Below are 21,851 nucleotides of genomic sequence, written 5' to 3' on the forward strand. Positions count from 1 at the left end.
ATCAGTTTTTTTCAAATATTTATTTTTGTCAAATTAGCTATCATAATTACGTTACGTATTGTGTTGTCGGCAATGGGAAAAGAAAAAGCTTTTGCGTAGTAGAGACAAGGCATAATAAGTAATCGAATGACGCAGTGTGAATACCCAATTGGCCTACCAGTCACTTGAAGTCTAATGGATAAAAATGACCCACCTTCTTGTACTGTGAATGTGCAATAATTTCTATACACTTTCCCTATTTTAACAAGATAAATGGATATACATTCCGCTTCGATTAGCCTCCACCTAATCTTTAATTTAAAATTATTAAATTATATAATAATATATTATTTAAATAATTATTTATATATTCACAACTGTATAAATATGGTTTTAATGATTATAAAAACAAATAGCTGCATTTCCAATCAAAGAATAATAAAATATTCTAGCAATCTCCACAAACTGAACACTGAGGTATCATTAGTATAAGCACAACCAATTAACTGTACCCTGAAAAATCTGGGGAAGTTGAGTACATAATAAGATCAAAGCTTCCCAAATCAACAACAGTAAGAATATGAGAAATACAGCTAATTACAAAACTCAAGGGAAGTTGATACCAGAAATAAAGAACCAGATATAATTTCGCCTTACAAACAACACAAGAACCTCCACAAATCAATGAATGAGATACTATCACTCTCAAGTCGTATTATAGTATGCTGCCTCACGCGGTTTTCAGACCTGCAAACATGATCCAATTTTTTCAGTGACAAGTTGAATTATACAAGGTCTATTGTAATATCCAACTATGCAATCAACAGAAGCTTTTTTCAATTATGACATGAGGAACTTCCAAGAAAGACAGATAAAACCATGACCTCTCTGCAGTTAATACTAATGATGCAAGATCAACTGAGTTGTGTGAGGCAACCTGCTAATGCCAAGAAAATCTAGATATGGCAGTCCACATATTCTCCTCCTTTTCTTTCCAAGTTACCAAACTATTTGATTGATAACCACAATCGAAAATTTCGGACTTGTCAGAGTTTTCTCAAACCAGAAACCCCAATTTTGTTCCCACCTAACAAGCCCATAAAGTTACATCAACCCTTAGCTAAGTGTGAAGCTTCAGTAGGCCGAATATAAAAATCACCACAAATAAAAAATCTCAATATTTGCCTCTTAAATGTCTACTCCAGAAATGTATAACTCACAGTCCTCACTGCTGCCTCTAATAAATCAAAGATCATTCTTAAATCCAAAAAAAAGAAAAATGCAAAGCACATCAAAGATCCTTCAACCAATAAGACACATCCAATTTTTGTGGGTGCTTTGACCTTCTGTAACTTCTCGAAAGCACATTAATCAACTACCAAGATACAAATCTGCTAAATCAAATGTGTCTTCTCTTCAGTATTGAAACCAATGATATTGCACTCGGAGTTCTGGGTTGTGTGAATTCACATTCAATTCAACAAAAATAGGCTACAACTGTAATTGTGCAAATGATGACCTTGTGGTTAATAAGGAATGATATCTTCAATCAAATCAAAATAATTCCACACGGCAATAATAGTTCCAAGCATGTATGTAAGGGGAAAAAAAAACTATATTAAAAGAATAGACTGCTAGCAGTGGCAGATAGAACCACAATACGTAATATGAACCAACTGCTTAAGCATACCCAACTAACATCAAGAAATCATGGTCAAAAAGGTAAATCTTAAACATATATAAATATATACTCCATCTCAAAACCATGTGACCACAGAATTCATTCATTATCCATCGTTCAATACAAAGGGAAACAAGAATTCTTTCAACTTCATAATGCAATAGCAAAATTTCACTGACTGGCTATATTTTGTTAGCTCAATCGTGTGAAAAAGCAGACAAGTAGACACCAGAGGTCAGGGGAAAAAATCAAGGAAAAGAAATTCAAAAGTTACCTCAACTTAGTTGTCACCCTTAGCTTTTTTTCCAGTAACAATCTGAAATATCCTAAGGCCTCTGCTGAATGCTTCATTGAATAGTATCCTTGTCTGCATAGACTGGAATCCAGGCATCCACGATAGAAATGCCACAGGGGTCATGACAATCACTCCAAACATAATATCATACAATCTAGCAACAGAAACCACAGCCTGCCAGGCCCTTGTGGAACGTAAAAAGGGTCGGAATACTTGGGCAATTAATATGAGGCCCCATCCAGTAGGGATAAAAGCCAACAGACTTGTGAAAAGATCTATAAACTTGAACTTTGTAAATTCCATCAGGGCAATTATCACAAGTATAGCAATTATGACAAGAAGGAACTGAACCAGTCGGTAGTAGATGTGTTCTTCTGCGGCATATTTGTCACGGGCATAGGATATTACTGCATAAATCCCAAACGCCACAACAACATAGATCCAAGAAAGCAAGTAAACAGAAATACTGGTACTTCCAGCAGCAATATTTAGCTGGTATACCAGCGTGTACTGAAAAAAGAAGAAGCGGAGGTCTAAAATTATCTCCAGTATCTTTCCCCAGAGACCAGTTGTCCTCAGATGATCTTGTTCCTCATACCACCATTGTTCCCAGCTCTCTTCTGCTTTTGCAAACACACCACCATGAAACCAAATCCAGTTCATGAATTCATCAAAGTCATATACAGTCTTCAACCAATCAAAACCAGAAGGATTGAAGACAAACGGGGCCATTATCCACGAAACAACCATGAACCAACTTGAGATGCTCATGGCTATGTAAATAAATGTGTCCTTAGCTATAGGGCTGTATGCTGCATAAACTGTAAGAATCAATCCAAGCTCAATAGCCTTTATAAAGTGGCTACGTGCATAAAGCCGATAATTTTCTGCAAAGCCCTTATGCTGCACAACAAAACCACGTCCAGTGGCTCGATACTTTGCACCACCATGAAGGACAGTCCGGCCAAAAAAGTGAGTGCGAGTTCCCATGGAGAATGCGTAAAAAACAGATGAAAGCTGAAGCAACATAGTCAGGAAATCCCAAATAGCTTGAAGAAATCCATGCTCAAGAGAGTTCTCCACAATCATCGGAAGGGCCGTAAACAAACCAAGTTGGATGATGAACTGTTGGTTCAAGATGGCACCAAGTGCTTTATTGGTTTCACTGTCATTTGCAGCAGAACTTTCAACACCACTAAGAGCCAGATAAAGTCGGCCCCATAAAAATGCATACACAGTCCCCACAACCAACATTGTGTTGAAAAAGAATCCAACAGTAGTGTAAAAAAATGATAGCATACGGAAAAAGTCCAATCTATGACCCAACCTATACACATCTCTGCTGAGAACTTGCTCGCCATTTCCACTAGCAATCTTGGCTTCAAACATGGATATCTGATTCAATCCAACATCCCTTCCCTTGCCAACTTGGATGTATTCATGGTGTGTAACACTGCCACCTCGTAATGTGCAGTTAAAGCCAGCAAAAATGTCCTCACTGATGTTAATCACTTTAGAAGCTTTGCTGAGGCCTCCTCGTGTCAAGAACCAAAACCTGTCAAAGACATCAGGATGGCCATAATGCATTCGGATTTTCAAAGGGTTTGCCAAGACACGCTGACCCAAGGTGACAAAACTGGTGTCCTGAGCTGACATAAACCAAGCAAGTGACGACACTGAGCCAGTAAAAATGTGCTCCCTAACGCCCAAGATGGTAGGTTTCCTGTTACCATGGTAGTGCCTGTATTCTTCCAACAAATTCCGCATTTTAAGTGCCTCCTCAAAGTAATTGTCCTGATTCATATCAATAGTCTGAACTGCATCTCCTCTGGTGAAGATAAGGGCATGGTTTTGGTTCTCTGGTTTTCCCTCACCAAGCTTCAAGGGACCAGGCAATTTGACCCTGTAGATTTCAACTTCCTTCTGTAATTGCTGATCATATTTTATCAGAACAGAATAATACTCCTCATCACCCCTCCCTGGGGAAACCTCATCAACATATGCAACTCGAAGGGCTTCATTGTTCTGCATTAGATGCAAAATTTCTTCAGCATGGGGGTCTTTCTTCTCCTTTTGTTGCCCATATATCTGGCAGGCAACAACATATGTGTATTTCATCAAGGCGGTTCCATACTCATGGCCCTTGAATAGCATGCTAACTGAACTACCATTTCTACTTAAACTTTTCACTGAAGATGACCTTGCTGAGCCGAAACTATCCAAACTGGCATCTCGCCTCATTGAACCAAGTTCCCGGGTCCCTTCTCTAATGTCCATCTCAGATGCAGAATCAAGAAAAGCCAGCAACTTAAGAGCCCGGTAATAATACATCATTCCCCTCACAGTGCGAGCAAGTGTCTGGCCTCTGTACGATGCCCAAAGCCTCAGATCTTTCAACTTCTCTGTCCAGATTTCATTATCCTTCACCATTCCTTCTCGGCGCATCCTCTCCATGAAATTCTTCCAGTCATCATGATAAATTGTCTGCAGATAGTACAGGATGGATATGCCATCCTCATTCTCAGTTCGTAGTTGCTCTTTACTGTAGAGAACTTCTTCATTGTAGTAAGGGGTGAGAACACTGAAGGACATCATCTTCTCAACTTGAGGAGCATGGGGCATATTCATAAAGAGTGAATTGCTAAAAAAGGCTATTCTGCGCCTTGCTTCAAGATTAACAGGAATATTATTCATTGAATCCCTAGATGTTAAAATTGTGTATAAGCGCCTAACCTGACGATAGAAGCTCTCGTAATCAGGGTCGGGCAACTGAACAGCATTCTCAAACAGCAAGGCTGGATTACTAGGAGCCAAACCATCCTCAACAAGCTGGTCAGTGCCCCTCTTCTCCAAAAAAAAATCTCGAATAAAAATCTCATAAAGGGCCTGTAGCGAATTCACCACCTTGTTAAGGTCTTTATTGGGCTTGTTCAACAGCTCAACAAGTGTGATCAACTGGGCATGAATTTTGGGCAAAATAGACATCTTGAATGTTTTAGTGAACCTCTCAATCTCAATGGAGTGATCAATTTCTTGAAACATGACCGTCATAATGGAATGCTCTTGAGTGTTAACTTTAATGATATTAAGAATCAAGTGCTTCAGGCTATCATAAGTTTCTATCACAACACAACGCCTATATTCATTCTTAGAAATCTTATGCCAAAGCCACTTGTCAGGAGCATCCACCAGCTCCTTAGCCTGGCTAAGAGCTAGAAGCAGCTCATTGCACAGCAAGAAACAAGGCCAACGAATAACCCTTACATTCCAAGAATTTTGTGGCAGCTCCAACAGTTCAACCTCCCTATCAGAAATGATATCCTCTTCCCTGAAAATGGAAATTATCTCATTCCATATCAAGGCAAATTTGTATGCCTCAACCTGGTTTGATTCAAGCTTCTTATAGGGTCTCCCAAGGCCGTATCTCAATTTCAACCGATGAATGGCATCATTAAATTTACTCCTCAGCGTTCCCCTCACATTCAATAGCTGCTCTTCAGGCATTAGATTAAACTGCATAGCACTTGCAAAGAACTGAAATCTAAGCCTCAGCTGCTGTATATTTCGAATCTCACCCAAATGCTGAAACAACCCCACTGTTGCCCCCACAAGTGACGAATAAATTGAGTACCAAAGCTGAATATCCATCAAATATATCAAAATTACAGGCAACCACAATAACCCAACAGCCAACCTGTTGCTGTCAGGGAAGGCTCGATACCACTCATACTTGACATCCTTAAGTTGTAATAATAATTTTGTTGGCTCAATCAAGGGTTTGATCTGCAGGAAGTAACTAAATGAAAACTTAGTAGCTAACACTACTATCCAGAATAAACTATACTTGAGATTATCCACAAGCCCTTCTCTCAATCCACGACCAACAAAACTTTTACTTTGAAACCACCATGTTAACAAATAAAAGACCTTCCAATTCGTTCTTTCCAGAAAGTTCCTCACCCAAGGAAGAATAAACAAAGCTATTGCCAGCAACTCAGGCAAAACAAACACAGCTGCCGCCTGAAGAAAATTCAAAATACGCCTATTTGCCTGAGAAGACCAATTATTATCCCGATTCTTCTGTGCCCAAATCTGCCCATAAAACACTCCAAAAACCAAAATCCACACAGCTGCAACAACACTCTTTAACAACATCCTTACACCAAGTCCCATCGTCTCCCTCGAAACAAGTTTATACTGCGTTCCAATATCTAAGAAAGACTGCAAAAATCTCAATCCACTCCATGTAATAAACACAGTTAAAACACTAACCTGCACTTCTCTTTCCTCCAACGCTTGCCACGGATAATTCTTCCCCTTCCAAGCCACAATAATCGCTGCTTGAAGAAACAATATCAACATCACCCACAACCTGTCAAAGCTCCTAAACAAGTTCCAAAACGATCGCTTCTCCACAAAGCCAGTTTTCCCGACGTGTTTAGTCCGACTCGACAACACAAAAAAATTACTCCCAATATCAATTGGCCATTTCAACTTCTGAAAACACCTCTTACTCCAAAAATACTCATTAAGATCATCGTAATTCCTCCACGCACTATGTGGCGTTGTTCCGTTCCCACTACTGTCCACTTCAGCCTTTATCGTCTCGTAAATGGGCTTCACCACAAAGTTCAAAAAAGCGTTCTCACCCGATATGGAAGGCATCACGGGCTGACCCGTGTTCTCGTCAATATAATCTTCTAAAATCTTGTTTAATTCCATGGCCATGTTGTGAAAAATATAACAAATACACTCTGGCATGAACCTCAGATTCGCTGCTTCACCCCAAATCAATAGATACAACGAGACATACAAGAGTTCACGACGTTGGTCGGAGTTCCGATCCGAGATCCAGATATTAGATTTCTTCCCCAAATACGAGCACCAGTTAGTGTAATTCTTTAACAATTTGCGCCGGAATTTCCTCAAAACGCCGCCGTCCAGCGTGTCGATGTTATCCGGAGGTGGCGTCAAACGCATCTGAGCGTTGGCCAAATGAAGAACCAAGTGTTCACGCTGGTTTCGGACATTGTCCTTTTGAAATCCGAAGAACAGTGCGAGCCAATCAAGCAGGTCCATGTGGGGAAGCCATTGAACGTAGGGCGGCGTGCGGAGGCTTCCGACGGTGCGGAGAGCGGCGGCAGCGGCGCGGACCTCGGGGTACCGGAGCGAAGGGTGGTCAGCAAGAAGGTTGTGGACAGGTATTATGTTGTAAGGCTCCTCTTCTTCGGGTTGGTGGTCGTGTCTGGGCCTGGCTGAGCCAGCACGGTGGCGCAGATTACTCATGATAGCATGTGGGTTTTAGGGCTTACAGCGTTTAAAAATGCAGAAGAGGAGGCTACGAAGCCAGAGATTAAAAAGAGAGAGAAACAAATGGTGATATGTTAATGTAGAACCAAGAAGAGCAATGAGAAGAGATGAAGAAGAAAGGATTTTTAGGAAATTGTCGTGGCAGATAGTGTAGTTTAATTTCTTATCAGTTACACCCTCTTCTCCAAAGTTAAGATTGAAAAGCTTTTGTTAAGAATGTCAAAACTACGCAAATTTTAAAAGTTAAAGGGTATATAGAAATAAAAAGGAAAGATTTTGGAAATTCTCGCCGCTTTGCTTTCTGGGTTTGGACCAGGCTTTTACCACAAGTTTTAAATAAACAAATCAAGTCTTTTTCTTCTTTAGAGAGCCTTCACACTATCTTGACAACTTTTGCTTCCATTTTTGAATCTCACAGATCTAGATTTTGGCTTTGGTCAAACGCGCTTTGGATTTATTCAAAAACCTTAACACACCCCAAACTTTACTTAAATGACACAAACGTAAAATAATTTAAATTTTTGTCAGACACACCCTCTAACATTTGAAAACTAAATCTAACTGGCAGTCCAGTACTGGGGTAAGTTAACAAAAAAATTAAAACATGTGGTGCCTCTGAATTTAAACAAATAAATTATTCAACTGAGGGTTCCTTCCAAGTGTGGGCGTTGAGAAGTTGAACGGCAGCGCGGGGTTGGATCATGGTTACATGGAGGGTGTGGATTAAATGTTATTTTTTTATTAGTAAGAAGGGCATCCTAAGATGTGACCTCTATTTATATGGTAAAATAATTAAAGATAATTAATTAGTAATTATTCACTAAACATTAATTGATGATAAAGATATATCAAAACTCAATCAAAGTTGATCAAGCACTTGCATAATCAAGAATCTCATCATTAATAATTAATTAATTTATATATATATATCAGCATCTCTTCAATGAAAAGTTAGTGGAGGTGATTGCAAGAATTTAGAATCTCATCTTTTTTTTTTTTTTTTTACAAATTTGATGAGAATAAAATCAATTATATGTGGTACGGTTATATTCCCACACCAAGAACAATAATATAGTTTAAAACCAAGTTAATTAGGGTTGATGAGATTTTTAATTACTAATCGAAGCATAAAATTTTGAGTATACTATAAGATAGATTGCAAAAATAGTGATTAAGATTAAGTAAAAATTTTCATCATCCATATAAAGTATAAAAGAAAGTAACCAAAATAAAGATAATTTTAATATGATCTAGTCTGTTACTCGAAAATCTATGACCGTAGTTAATAAAAATATAAATTATTCACATTTTAAACATGTTATTCTGAATTTTTAAACCCTAAACATATTATACATATATTTCATATGTTTCTTATATTAAACACATATTTTTGTTTTATTTTTACATTTTTTATTTTTTATGAATTTTTTTAAACACAAAAATATCTCTTATATATTCAATTAATTGTCATAATGTCATAACTATATAAAATAAAAAACCTAATTTTTTCTCATCTAAATTCTCTAATCTTTTCTAATTATTTTTATGATGATTTAATTTTGATTATATATTATATTATATTAAGTTTAATAGTCAATTATATATTTTACATTTGAATTATTAATTAGAAGATTTATGAAAAGTATTGTCGTATTTTTAGAATTATAGTATTGACAATATATTGTATTAAACCCGTATAAATATATTCTGTGTTTTTTCTATATCCGAATTTTATTAATATTTTTATAAACATATTTTTTACTATTTATCATATTATATTTATATAATTTTCATATTTTTTTTTTCCTATATTTAATAACTATGCCTACAACTACCATTATGTTAATTATTAGAAGAGAAATTTGTAAGACTAATAGTAGAGACTTGAAATGTCTAACTCCTAACTTGGAGTGCTCTATATTCTTAGATGGCCTTTTTTGGATGTCCCAATCATTAAGGTTGTCCTTCATAATTGTAAGTTGGAGTGCTGGTTTTATATGCTTATATTGTATCTAAAAGTCCATAATTCAAATATGAATTAAATGATTTATTTATAATCTAATTATATAATAATAGGAAAATTACAATGACGACATGATATTGATTTGGTAGAAAACGATTGTTTTTTATATAAATAAATGACGAAATAAGAAAAGAAACTTGTAGATGCTAAGAAGATATGATGTTGTATGGAGCATAGTTATTAGTATAATATGATACATGATTTCTATCTTACGAAATGATATGATATAAATAAAAAATGATATATATTTTAAAATATATCAAATAATATAATATAGTAGACCAATCGTATAATATGATACGTAATCTGTGATATAATACATGCTACTAATACAAATTGATACACTTTTTTAATGAAAAATAATGATATAGTAGGGGTATATATAAGAAAATTAATATTTTCAAAAGTTTTTATAATATTTTTCAAAATGATCATATGTCAGTTAGAATTTTTTTGCTAAGTATATTTGTCACTCTATCTCTAACACTGTCATATTAACTTAAGGATTTTAAAATAATACACTCAAGTGATTTTTTTTTTTTTGTAATGAGAAACTTCACTTGAATCGGACTGGACAAACCTCAAGTTCAGTGACAGACCTAACAACCATTAAACCATGTAAGTTAAGAATTTAGTCTTGATATTTTACCATAAAAGATTTGAATCCATATTGTTTTTATATATTAAGTCTCATTTTTTATTACTCAAACAACCCCTTGGAAGTCATATGATCCAAAGTTGATATAAGATAATTACCTTTTTTTTTATAAGGTCAAATAACTATGTCCCATCCAAAGTTTGGTGTAAACTTAACTTCCCACCTATTAACTATTGAAAATTTAAATACTCATCAATATGTTAAATTTCACTATTACTATCAGAGATTAAATTATTATTTAATAAAAATATTTTAAAAAACTATAAATTCATCACACTATTCAGGTTTGAAAACTAATAATTTATCCTATCTTCTCCCACCTAAATTTTGAAAAACTTACAATCTCCCCTAGAGTTTTTGAAACAATTGCCAATGGTTAAAGATTATGGCAACAATGATATTCTCCCTCCCTCCTAACTTCTCTCTCAGTCATGGTGCATTTTTTACCATCATTAGTTGTCATCTTTCCTTATCAGTCAACACACGACAAAACCAAGATCTGAGTCTCTTTGTGGCTTCATTGTAGGATAAATCCTAAGTTTAGTGGCTAATCCAACAATTATTAAATCAGATAAGTTAAAAGTTTAATTTTGATATATTATTATAAGATATTTGAATCTATACTTTTTTTATATATATAGAGTTTTATTTTTTATCGTTCATACGACCCATTGGGGGTGATATAATCCAAATTTAAATAATAATACTTCTACTAGAATTCATCGACAATTGGCAGGTGATAGTGAGTTTTATACTTTGGCCACGATTCTATTTCTAATAGCTTGATAGTGATGGGTGATTAATCATACCTCATCATACCATTGGCACAAGAAAGGGTAAAATTGGAAAAGGAAGCTTTAGTGCCGTTTGTTGGCGTCTTCGGTGATTGCGTTTGGACACCTAAAAAAAGGAAAACAACTTTTGCCGGTGGGACTCATGATTAGGCCTCGTTGATGTTAGGCGTAAAACATAGGACCACTGTAATCAAACTATCCCTTACATTTTTATTTTATTAATAATAATAATAATAATAAATTATTTATTAACTACAAAATAAAAAATAAAAAATAAATTATCAAAATATTTTTTAATTTTTTTAATTAAACCTTGATTAAAAATATTAAAATTTAAAATACATATCCTTTTAAAATTTATAAAAATGAACTAATCTATCACAACAGTTAACTGAAAAGAACATATAATAATTTTGTCAACAAAACATATATTATCACATCAATTTTTATAATTAATTTAATAATATTTATTTATATTTATATTTTTAATTTATTTTAAATAAATAGTAAACATGTACAGAAGAGAAAAAAAAATTATTAAAGGGATGATTGTTTGGTTGTGTGAGAAAAGAAAGTGGACCACCCATCCTCGTTTCATCGCTTGGGATGGATCCATTCTTATTTTGTATAAATAATATTATATATATAAATAATAAATATAAATTTATATATAAATAATGATATATTATCATATAATTAAATATTATTTTATTTATAATTTAAATAGAAGTGAATACAAACTTAACTAAGTTAAGTTCAAACACTTATTAAGTTAAATTATGTTTGAATAAAAAATAATTTAATTTAAATTCACCGAGCCGACTTAAAGATAGTTCAAGTTTGATTCAAGTAAAAATAATTCGATCCGAGTTTGATTCAAATTTATAGCTCGGATATATGACTTAGATTCGTGGTTTGAATTATTGACTTATTAATAAAATGACATAATTTAACAATTATTTAATATAATTTAAATTAAACCACGAGTCAAATTCGAATCGAATTGAGTCATTTATTTAGTTTGCAAGCTAAACTGATTTAAACTCTCTCTAATTCGAGTTCGATTCGATTTTAAAAAGAGTCGAATCTCTTAACTCAAACTAGGTTCATTTTTAAAATAAATAAATTCGAATCAAATCAAACTAGCTTTTGAATCCAACCCAATTTAGTTTAAATCTAATACTAAATTTAAAGTCATTTAATTATATAATGATATATTAATATTTATATATAAATTTATATTTATTATTTAAGTAGATAATTTTATTAATTTTTTATTTCTATTTTTATGTTAAATATCGGAGGATATTCTCACGACTAGTGTCCTTTGAAATATCTGAATGATTAGAGCTCCTTATGTTTTTACTTTTATTTTGACTGAAAACTTTTTGTGCTTTGGTACTTCAACCACAAATGCATTCATTTTGTGGGAACGGCGATATTTGGCTAAATCTTCACCTCTGCAATCATAATATTGTACTTTTTTTTAAGGATAATATTATTTTATATAATTAATTATTATTTTATTTTTAATTTAAAATCATTTTGTCATATGATAATATATTATTTATACACTTAAATTTATATATATATATATATATATATATATATTTTTTTTTTGTAAATAAAGGGGGTTTGTCAATTGTTTAACTGATGAGGCTTAGGTCTGAAAATTTTTCGAGGCTTGGCTTTACCCATTTTGGTTTTTTTTTTTGAAATTCAAGTTGGTTTATTGAGAAGTTCTAGACTTTTGAATCGACATTCGGCCAAAATCAGACCCAAAATTCAATTGATTGCACATCAAGAATCCTACCACGAAAGGATGCATATGCACGGGTTGAAGCATTGGCGTCTTTTAAGGAACTTTTTCAGGCTCCAGTGGAAAGAGACTATTCAAGAAAAAAAAAAAAAAAAGTAGGTGTAAAACTGAGCCTAAATAGGAGTTTGCTTAAACTCAAGTGCAGTTAAAAAAGTCAAATTTATGGTAGGTTGAGTTAATAATGAAGTTGGTGAAAAAACAATTGAAAAACACAAAAAATTAAAAATAAATAAGTCGTAAAAGATAAAAAAATTATTTGAGAAATCATTGAAAAAAAAATCATCATAAAAAATGAAAAATCATCAGAGAAGATGATTTCATCAACGACTTGTAAGATTTGAGTTGGATCAACTCTAACTTAAACAATGATTACTAAAACTTTAATTCAACTTATTTAAATTGAATATTAAATTGAAACTAAACTAACTTGGTGTGAATTCAATCCTAAACAAAAGAGAAGTTGACGTCATTTTCTCAAATCTCATCTTAAATGGCTCCACTTGATTTTATTATCCAGTGATTGAAAATGATGTATTTGTTACCAACGATGGTAACATGGCTAGAAGATAAGCAGGAAGAAGGTATAAATGTTTTATTTCCCTCTATCGCTTTTTTTCTTCTAGCTGGTGGCCAACTTTTAATTGTGTTCCCCTGTTTGCAGGTAATGTATTGGCTATTGGGCACAAACTGACAAACCTACCATTCTAAAAAACTCCAACGCTTGTTCTTAAACTAGACCAACACGACATGAGAAAGTATTTACCTCCAAAGTGTATAACCGGAGAGGATTCATGGGCGAGTCGACTCAAGCTTTGAAAATTAAAAGTTTAAGCCCAATTTTTTTTTTCTGTTTAACCAGAGAACCCTGTCCTCCAGGTTGATTAAACAGATAAATCCCAAGACAAAGAAACTAGACCCACCGGCCACAGTCACTAAACGTGACACAGTTCTCCTTAACATTCTATTGCATCACAAGTTTTGTTAATCCTGAGGTCTAGTTTAAGCCTAAATTTAATTCAATCTAAAACAATTATTTTTGGGTTGAGCTCTTGGACTTAACCAGATCAATTGATAAGACTAATTAGGGAAAAGGCTTCCATGAAATGATAAATATATATTTGTGATAGTAAAAAATTTAAATATTTATTCAAATTTTAATTTGTTAAGACATACATATAAATTTTTTGTTGTGGTTAATAGTTAAAATCGTCATTTTATTAATAATATTAAAATAATTAAAATTATATCTCATTTCTCTTCTTTAGTTTAAAAAACTGACATTTCTTACCATAATTGAGTTTTAAAAAATTCATTTTTCTCTCTTAGAATATCAAACTTGAAATCCGACCATTTTCTCTAGCGAACGATGGATCAATGACAAAGGTACAAAATGAAGTCATTTAGAGAATGAGCTGTAGACGATGAACATCATCAAAGGATGACGACAGTTGTCCAAATCTGTATAACACTTTGTCGTCCAAATCTTTGGACAACAAACATTGTCCAATGAAGGACGATGAATGTCATCTAATACTCGTCATCTATCAATGTTCTTATCGATGACCTATGACTAGAAAGAGGTAAAAAAGAAATTTAGAGATTTAGGAAAAAAGAAAAAAAAAATCACTTTTTGGTTAAATTTTAATTTTTAAAACTTAAGAAAAAAATAAAACAAAATTATATAATTTTTAATAATATTATTAAATAATAATTTTACCTTTACATTTAACACAAAAAATTTAACACAAAAAATTTAACGGTAAATTAGATATAAATAAATGTTTAAAATTTTCATTTATCATGAATATATTATTAAAATTAAACTAAAACTTAGAGAAAAATAATCCTTTGCCCGGCTAATGATACACGATTATTACCCTTGAGTAGGAGCCATATCGATTTGGAATTACTCCCAGAAACCTAAGATTTGACGAACCATTCATTCAGTAATCAGCCTCTCACTCAAACAAAATCCAGCAGGAGAAAAATCCCTTGAATAAATGTTAAAAGCTAATGCCTAAACTTGCATGCATAATATAGTCTCCACAGAATTTAGAGTAGATAAATTAGGGATCTAGCCCGATCAATTAAAATATTCAAGAACTAAGCATATTATAAATACTTTGCTTCCTCTGAGCTTATTAACGCATTTGGCAAACACGGATATCACACTTTATTTTGACAAATGATTTGCCGAAATGTTGAGAAATTGGACCAGATAAAAGTTGGACCATGCACAGAGGTAGAAAAAGATTACAAAGAAAAAAGGTTACACACGTATCTAAGTTAAGAAACCTTTATTCACTGCGATGCAAAGATTTAGTTGTCACTCTAATAAAGCAAGACTATCCTGACCATCCTCTCTGAGAACCCCCAGAAGAATGCAAATTCAACCTGTCAAGCACTGCATTAAAATCCACAGGCTGACCACTCTCTTCCATTCTCTGAATCACACTCACCACAACATCACCCCTAAAACCCATGCTCACCAATTTCTCAATTAACTCATTGTGCAGATGGTTGCCCAAGAATTGTGAATGGTTTGGAGTCCGGGTCATAAGTTTAGTACCTGCAGTAGGTTGAGAATTTGGTGGAGGATATCCACCCTGTACATAGTGAGATTGTTGGGATGGATGATGCATTCTGCCCCCTTCACCTTCATACATCATATATGCACTACCTGGAGGAAGAGTGGGAAGTGGCCCAGCAGCTGCATAACCGTCACCAGGTTGTGGCCCATAACTGCTCTTAATTTGCTGAGGTGGTGGTGCTTGCTGCGGAACTGTTCTAGCAGGTGCTCCATATCCATAAGGCATCACATCAGCACGGCTAGATACTGGCTGAGGAACTCCTGAATATGACACATGCATAGATCCACTACTTGGCAGCATCTCTGGAGGTGGACTTGTTGGTTGGGTGGGAGCATAAGTTGGGAAAACTGCGGTTGATGGGGGCCTGATCTGGGGCTGCATTGAGGGCTGTTGTGTTTGTTGTACTGACTGAGGTAACTGCTGTGGCCATTGCTGGTGATACTGAGGGGGAAACTGGTGGCCAGGAGGCATTGGATTAACCTGAGATTGCGTAACCTGTGGGGCCAACCTAGAAGGATCTGGCATTTGGGAAGTTCGGTATTGAGGATCAGAAGACAAATATTGACCTTGAGGCTGTTGACTTGGGACAGGGACTGGGACTGGAACTGGGGCTGGGGGGTTTGGTGATTGGCTTGCAGGCATATAATAGGATTGCTGATGTGTCACATTCTGCACAGGTGGCTGAGAAGGGGGTGCCACAGGCTGTTGCTGTGGAGCTACTTGATGGGGGAGGACCAGAGCTAATTGCTGATTGTTCATATCAGAAGCATTTTCGTTCTTTTTAGCTTCAGAGGCAGCTGGTGAGGCTCTCTCCTCAGTGGATTGTGAATGGCTTGAAGAGGATGCCTCTTTCTGCACAAGTTGAAGCTTTGCTAACTCTTTTTGTGTCTCAACAAGTTCTTGCTTGTCTCTTAGGATCTGCACAGATCTGTGGACCTGAAGTGGGTCATAAAAATGTTATTCAGCAAATACAAACAAGTTAAACTACTTAAGAGGTCAGAGGAGGGAAAAAAAGACAGCCAGACTGAATTGTCAAAAACAAAGCAGAAAACAACTGCAAACACAATAAACACCATAGTTCATTCAGTGGGAAGATCAGTGCAAACTTCAAGGGGAAGAAAATCTAAGCAGTTAAAAACTATGTATAATTTTGAAATCTATGCCAATCAGGGAGAGATGTTATCATATTCAATTAATAGAAACAAATATATAAATCCAAGCTCATTTAATGATTAAGAAACAAAATTGTTACATTCAAATATAATTTAAACAAAGTAAATTTTTAAAATGATGACCAAGTCAAAAGCTCAATATGGGATGATATGAAGCCCATCTAACTCTAGAGTCAGACAATCAAGAGACTCAATATCACTTGCAGTTTAAAGATAAATAATGACAACATAAAAGTATTCACTGATTTATTTAATACCTCTACAATAAGAATAGTAATCATAACATTACAGCTGACTAATAAGCAGGAAAACATTCATTTCTGCACAAAACATGAATGCTCACAGAAAAATAATAGCATTGAATAAACCATTAACCAAGGTATATACCACCTGGTATCATAGACACTTATCATTGGGTACATAATACAACACATATTTCCAATCATCTGAACTATGGTTAATGAACCATTTGTTATTACAATTGCAGTTGCAATATAAAAAAAAGAACTTCCATAAAGGGTGCAATAAAGAAATATTATCCATTTCTCCACTTCAAAGAAATTCAAGTTTTCTTCACACATGCTTGAAGAAAGAGCATAAAAAGGCATGGCATTTTCATACCTCTTAGTAGTAAAACCTAAACCTTCATACTTCTAATACAGATAATTCTGTAATTGTAACTCACCTCCTGAATATGTTTCTCAAGTGATTTAAGCTTTGTATCTGCTTCTGAATGGTCACGCACTAATTCAGACCTCATTTCACCCATTGATTTATCAAGATTATAACAATACAATTCCAACTGTGATAAACGTGAACTAATTCCCTCAAGAAAACGTATGAGGTTATCAGTATGTTTTTTCATGGTTAGTTCAACCATAGAAGTTACATCTTGGTTGAGAGAATCTTCCGGCTGGCCATAGGCATTCCCAGAATACACTGATGGTCTTGACCTTCTGTTCCTTTGAAAATCCTGCAAAAATAAATTGTTGAAAATTTAGTGGATTCAATAGCAGCATCATTAACAGAAATTAAGGGGAAAATGTATCAATAAGTAACGCTATGTCAAAAACATGATCAATTTTAGAAATGCATGATTTTAACACCTTTCTGTAGGTTATTAGTTGCTAGCCACCATTATTTCTTTTTATCATAAACAAAACCAATGTCTAAAATTACTAATTTCTGAACACACAAGTCATTCAACCATGTCAAACCATCAATAATATTTCTTAATCAAAGAATAAAACCACTAAAGGCAACTGTTCAATATTCATGCCCGCACAAACAAATTCCATAAGCGAACGTTAACCATTAAATTAAATCAAACTCTAGTTGTCTACCTGCAAAAAGCCTAATATAAAGTCAGAAAATCAATTTCATGCTCAACAAACTTCAATCAACCAACCAGATCTCTTGATTGATACAAAAAAACCGAGAGAAAAACCAATTTGATTTTAAAAAATCCCAAATTCGAAAACCCTAACGACATCTCCGAAACAAATTCCAAAACCACTCACACAGAAACCGCTAATTAGAATTTCATGCCTGGACGAGCAATTAGATTACCTTGTTGGAACTGGAACTAATCACTGGATCCGAGTGATCTCCATTAGTAGAATCCTGGTTGGCGTAGTCTTCATACGAGCAGAGAATGTCATCGGAAGCAAAATCAAAGCCCTTGAAGCCAGAATTGGCCCCGCCTGACGATCCAGAAGCCATCAATAGAGAGATCGCGGATGAGGAAATTAATTAGAAGAGAAAATTAGGGTTTACTTTTTTTTTGTTTTTCAGAGAGACAGAAGTTTATAATAAAAAAATCTAGACAGTAGACAGAGAGAGTAACAGCTAAAGTTGGAATTGCTTGGCTTGTCTGCAAAGGATTCGAAAGAAATTTCGTGAAATATATACGGTGCCGTGTTCCAAAACTTAAAAGAAAGAAAAACGTTTTAAAAATGATGTTTTGTCTTTGGGATTTGGAATATAGATAAGGATCAAATTATTAAATTACTACTTTTTACCCCCAGGTTTGATAAAACCATTCCCACTTAAAAATGGATCCCACCTTGGTCGGATTGAGCTTGACTAGATTACATTTTGATTAATATGATTAGGGTTTAATTTGACCTAGGTTTACTTAAATTCAAGTTTAAATTCAATTTGAATAAATTTAACTTTAAAAATTAAATATTTTTAAATTCAAATTTTAAGAATATTTGGTTCGTCAAATTTATAAACTTAAAAAATTCAATATAAAATGATGTTATTTTGATTAATACGTATTAAAATAACATCGTTTTAATTAATATGAATGACATTATTTTAATAATGAGCATAACTCAAAGCACATGAAAAGTTCAAACTTGAGGTTGACTCTTTTGAAATGAGTCAAATTTGAGCCCATTTGAAACAAACTTAAACTTAAATTTGAGTTTTATACAAATCAAGTCAAGTTTAAATTTGATTTTGTTTGAATATAACCTTAGGTATGATATATCAAATCAATTTCAATCATCAGATCTAGATAGATTGTCAATGACAACGATAAAAAGTAATACGATAATGTCACGAAATTAATAATAGATACTCTTTCTAACACTGTAGAGTAAAACTATTTTAAATAGTTTTCACTCTTGATTTTAACCTAACAATATATAAAATCTTTTATATAATTAAATATTATTTTATCTTTAATTTAAAATTAACTAATATTATTAGTATCTAATTTACCATTATAATTGTTAATAACTTTATTGTATAAATAATTTATCATATCATATACGAATAAAGATAACTAAATAAAATAACCATTTTTCTTGGGTGTTATAAAAATCGAGAATTATTTTTATAACCTCTTAAAAATAATTATTTTAATTAATTACCTAATCAATAATGGGCATGGTTAATAAAATAATATTCAAAGGGGAGAGTTCGATTTCCCCAAGTCTACATGAGGCGTGGTCGGTTTTCTACGTAGCCTCAGAAGTCATAAAAAGGTGTGGCGAGGCCCGCGTGATGAGGGAAAGCCAAATTATTAGATTTCCATCACATGGAGATCTATACACTTTCAAATTGGGCTAAGGCCTACATGTCTCAGCAATATTTTATTTCCACCCAACTGTCATTGGTACTTTAAGTGTGAACGTGGTGGTTGACTTTATATCACGTTAAAAAATTAATTTTTTATATTATATTATATAATATAGTTTTTTAAAAATAAAATAATATAATTAATATACCACTGATTTAAAAAGATTAAAAGATTATTTTTTATCCAAATTTTAATATAAATACAAATATATATTCATGAAGTTTTAAAAACTTGTCTATAGTCTAACTTTTGTTAAATTTTTTTGTTAAAGGTAAGAGTAAAATCATTATTTTATTACTAAACTCTAAAAATTTATATAATTCTCTTCTTAATTTGAAAAACTAACAATTTTTTTCTAAGGTTAAACTTTGAAATATTCACTTTTTCCCCTGAACCCAAACCCTAGGGTTTCAAAATTTGAAATCTATGGGGGCGATGAAAGCAGGCAGGACGACTACTTGACAATGGAAGCACCCATGCTGGGATGACAAAAGTGCATCTGGAATCCAACAGACGAATTGTTTCATCTTGAGTTGTCAAGATGAATTATGTGAGTTTGGAAATGGATTAAAACTTAGGTGGGAAGAAGTTCTTTGGCCATTTAGAAAATATCACAAATATTTTTAAAAATTAAATTTTTTTTATATATATCTCTATTACACCATTAGTTTCTCTAAAAAATATATTTATCCGTATCAGTAATATGTATCGTATTATATAATACGTTTATTATATCGTATTAATTCGATATAAATCATAATATATATTATTTTACACATTTATTGTATTGTATCCTAAGATATGTATCGTATATTGTAAGATAGTAATATCTATGGGTGTAAACCTCTTGGACCCTTTTCAAATTTTACTATCAAATGTTGTTATGATAGGCAAGGAGTTGTCTTTTATACCCACTACTTCAGTTTTAATTTTGAGGCAGGCTTCAACGAAGACAATAGAGTCGAAACAGTCTTCTAAAATAGAGAAGCTCTAATAAGGATTCTGCAAAGGCTACAAATGAGACACAATAATTGAAAGAGAAAATACAAGAATGAACTCCAAGATCAGTAAAAAAAGACAAAGAAATCTAAGTCTTTTGAAGAAGAAGAGGATTCAACAGGGAATGGATGGAGCAGAGAAGCAGCAGCAGATAGAAAATGAGTCCAATGAAGCCAGCAACTAAAGCTCCTGTTACTTGATGACAGTACTTGGGAACTTGGCCGCAAACTGGTAGCCAACCTGCGGAGAAGTTCCCCTTCTTCCCTACTTGAGCAATTGCCAATGCAGCCGAAATGCTTGAACTCAGTAACAATGTGAAAACCTAACAATGAAGAAAATATATGGCATAAACTCTATGTTAGAAAACTTCGTAATATTAGTTAACATTAATTATGATTTCGGTTTAAATAAAACCAAATAATTGAATAGCTAAATAATAATTTCTAGATAAATTTAAATAATCGATAAAAATAAATTCAATATACTTAAAAGTTTATGATTTGAATAGATAGTATTAATGTGACTTTTGAAAATTATTGGACATTTGATGGAGTTTATTATATACTATATGTTAGTTAGATTCCTCAAAAATCCATGTAGTGTAGTTTTACCCATTGGTTTTCAAGAGCGAAAGATCAACGTCTTCAATACAAGTAATTTAGAGAGTTTCACGAATTTAGATTACATAATGGTCTTTCAATTATTCCTATAACCTAAAGATTCAGTATGTTAAATCTTAGGCCTAGATTATGTGCTATTAAGATTGTATCAATTTTATTTAGTTCATGTAAAATAAATCTTAGCTTTCTAAACTTAAGACATCTTAAGCTTAAAGGCCACAAATCCATACCATATCCAAGGCAAAAACTAAATGCCAGAGTAAGCTCTCCGAAGGAAGAAAGAGAACCAAAAAGCTATAGACGCTGACAATTGAATTTGCAATCACGAAGTACCTACAAAGGATATTAAGTAATGAAAATGAATTCAAGGGCAATCACAGAATTAACAGCAAGAGAAATAATAGCTGAAAAACTCACTTGAAGGCCGGTGTGTCACTGTACTTGACTTCAAATTTGACTGCCAAGAAGGTAGTTGTATCATGGCTTGAAGCCATTACAATTGTAGCAGAAAGTGTTGCTGCAAAGGCTATCAACCTGAGCAGAAGAGTGAAAATCCTCCTAGTTTTTGCCATGTTTTGATGAAGCAAAAAATTGAGTCAAAGTTGTGTGATTTTGGAACATGGGATTGTTGCAGCAAACGTTGCTTAGAAATTAGGAAGACAGATGAAGGAAGGTCACTGGTATTTGTTCTTGATAGTGGCAAAGGTAGTTGAATTTCTCAGCTGTCTCGCAACCGTCCTGCACAAGTTTTCAATTTTGGCAGCTGTAGAGACTTGTGCTAAGCTACCCACTTTCATTGGTTCTCTTACACAAGACAGA

General features: G+C 33.5%; 3 protein-coding genes and 1 non-coding gene across 4 annotated transcripts; all 4 read right to left on the minus strand.

The window, feature by feature from the left end:
- Positions 1-436: 436 nt before the first annotated feature.
- Positions 437-7,589, minus strand: LOC123195620 (callose synthase 12). Its single transcript, XM_044609433.1, has 2 exons — positions 1,935-7,589; positions 437-726 (listed from the first exon to the last, which is right to left on the minus strand). The coding sequence occupies exon 1, from the start codon at positions 7,239-7,241 to the stop codon at positions 1,941-1,943; it is 5,301 nt and encodes a 1,766-aa protein (XP_044465368.1). The 5' UTR covers positions 7,242-7,589; the 3' UTR covers positions 437-726; positions 1,935-1,940.
- On the minus strand, positions 4,220-4,300 carry LOC123197096. Its single transcript, XR_006497797.1, has one exon. It is a non-coding gene; the product is annotated as a small nucleolar RNA J33 (small nucleolar RNA).
- A 7,252-nt stretch (positions 7,590-14,841) lies between the features above and the next one.
- Positions 14,842-18,218, minus strand: LOC123196476 (putative uncharacterized protein DDB_G0294196). Its single transcript, XM_044610528.1, has 3 exons — positions 17,892-18,218; positions 17,008-17,295; positions 14,842-16,086 (listed from the first exon to the last, which is right to left on the minus strand). The coding sequence occupies exons 1-3, from the start codon at positions 18,042-18,044 to the stop codon at positions 14,905-14,907; spliced, it is 1,623 nt and encodes a 540-aa protein (XP_044466463.1). The 5' UTR covers positions 18,045-18,218; the 3' UTR covers positions 14,842-14,904.
- A 2,153-nt stretch (positions 18,219-20,371) lies between these two features.
- LOC123196477 (CASP-like protein 1C1) lies at positions 20,372-21,782 on the minus strand. The gene is made up of 3 exons (XM_044610529.1): positions 21,450-21,782; positions 21,263-21,365; positions 20,372-20,734 (listed from the first exon to the last, which is right to left on the minus strand). Exons 1-3 carry the CDS (start codon positions 21,602-21,604, stop codon positions 20,501-20,503), a joined length of 492 nt encoding a protein of 163 aa, XP_044466464.1. The 5' UTR covers positions 21,605-21,782; the 3' UTR covers positions 20,372-20,500.
- Between the last annotated feature and the right edge of the window lie 69 nt (positions 21,783-21,851).

Source organism: Mangifera indica, chromosome 14 (assembly GCF_011075055.1).
Source record: "Mangifera indica cultivar Alphonso chromosome 14, CATAS_Mindica_2.1, whole genome shotgun sequence".
In the NCBI taxonomy this organism is placed as follows: Eukaryota; Viridiplantae; Streptophyta; class Magnoliopsida; order Sapindales; family Anacardiaceae; genus Mangifera; species Mangifera indica.

What these genes read in the sequence shown, in the direction of transcription:
- LOC123195620 (XM_044609433.1), bottom strand. Translation starts at nt 7,241, where the DNA reads ATGAGTAATCTGCGCCACCGTGCTGGCTCAGCCAGGCCCAGACACGAC.
- LOC123196477 (XM_044610529.1), bottom strand. Translation starts at nt 21,604, where the DNA reads ATGGCAAAAACTAGGAGGATTTTCACTCTTCTGCTCAGGTTGATAGCC. An exon ending in AGTGACACACCGGCCTTCAA is followed by an intron (nt 21,366 to 21,449) that starts GTGAGTTTTTCA and finishes TATCCTTTGTAG; the next exon opens with GTACTTCGTGATTGCAAATT. An exon ending in TAGTTTTTGCCTTGGATATG is followed by an intron (nt 20,735 to 21,262) that starts GTATGGATTTGT and finishes CTTCATTGTTAG; the next exon opens with GTTTTCACATTGTTACTGAG.
- LOC123196476 (XM_044610528.1), bottom strand. Translation starts at nt 18,044, where the DNA reads ATGGCTTCTGGATCGTCAGGCGGGGCCAATTCTGGCTTCAAGGGCTTT. An exon ending in TTAGTTCCAGTTCCAACAAG is followed by an intron (nt 17,296 to 17,891) that starts GTAATCTAATTG and finishes TTATTTTTGCAG; the next exon opens with GATTTTCAAAGGAACAGAAG. An exon ending in TTGAGAAACATATTCAGGAG is followed by an intron (nt 16,087 to 17,007) that starts GTGAGTTACAAT and finishes GACCCACTTCAG; the next exon opens with GTCCACAGATCTGTGCAGAT.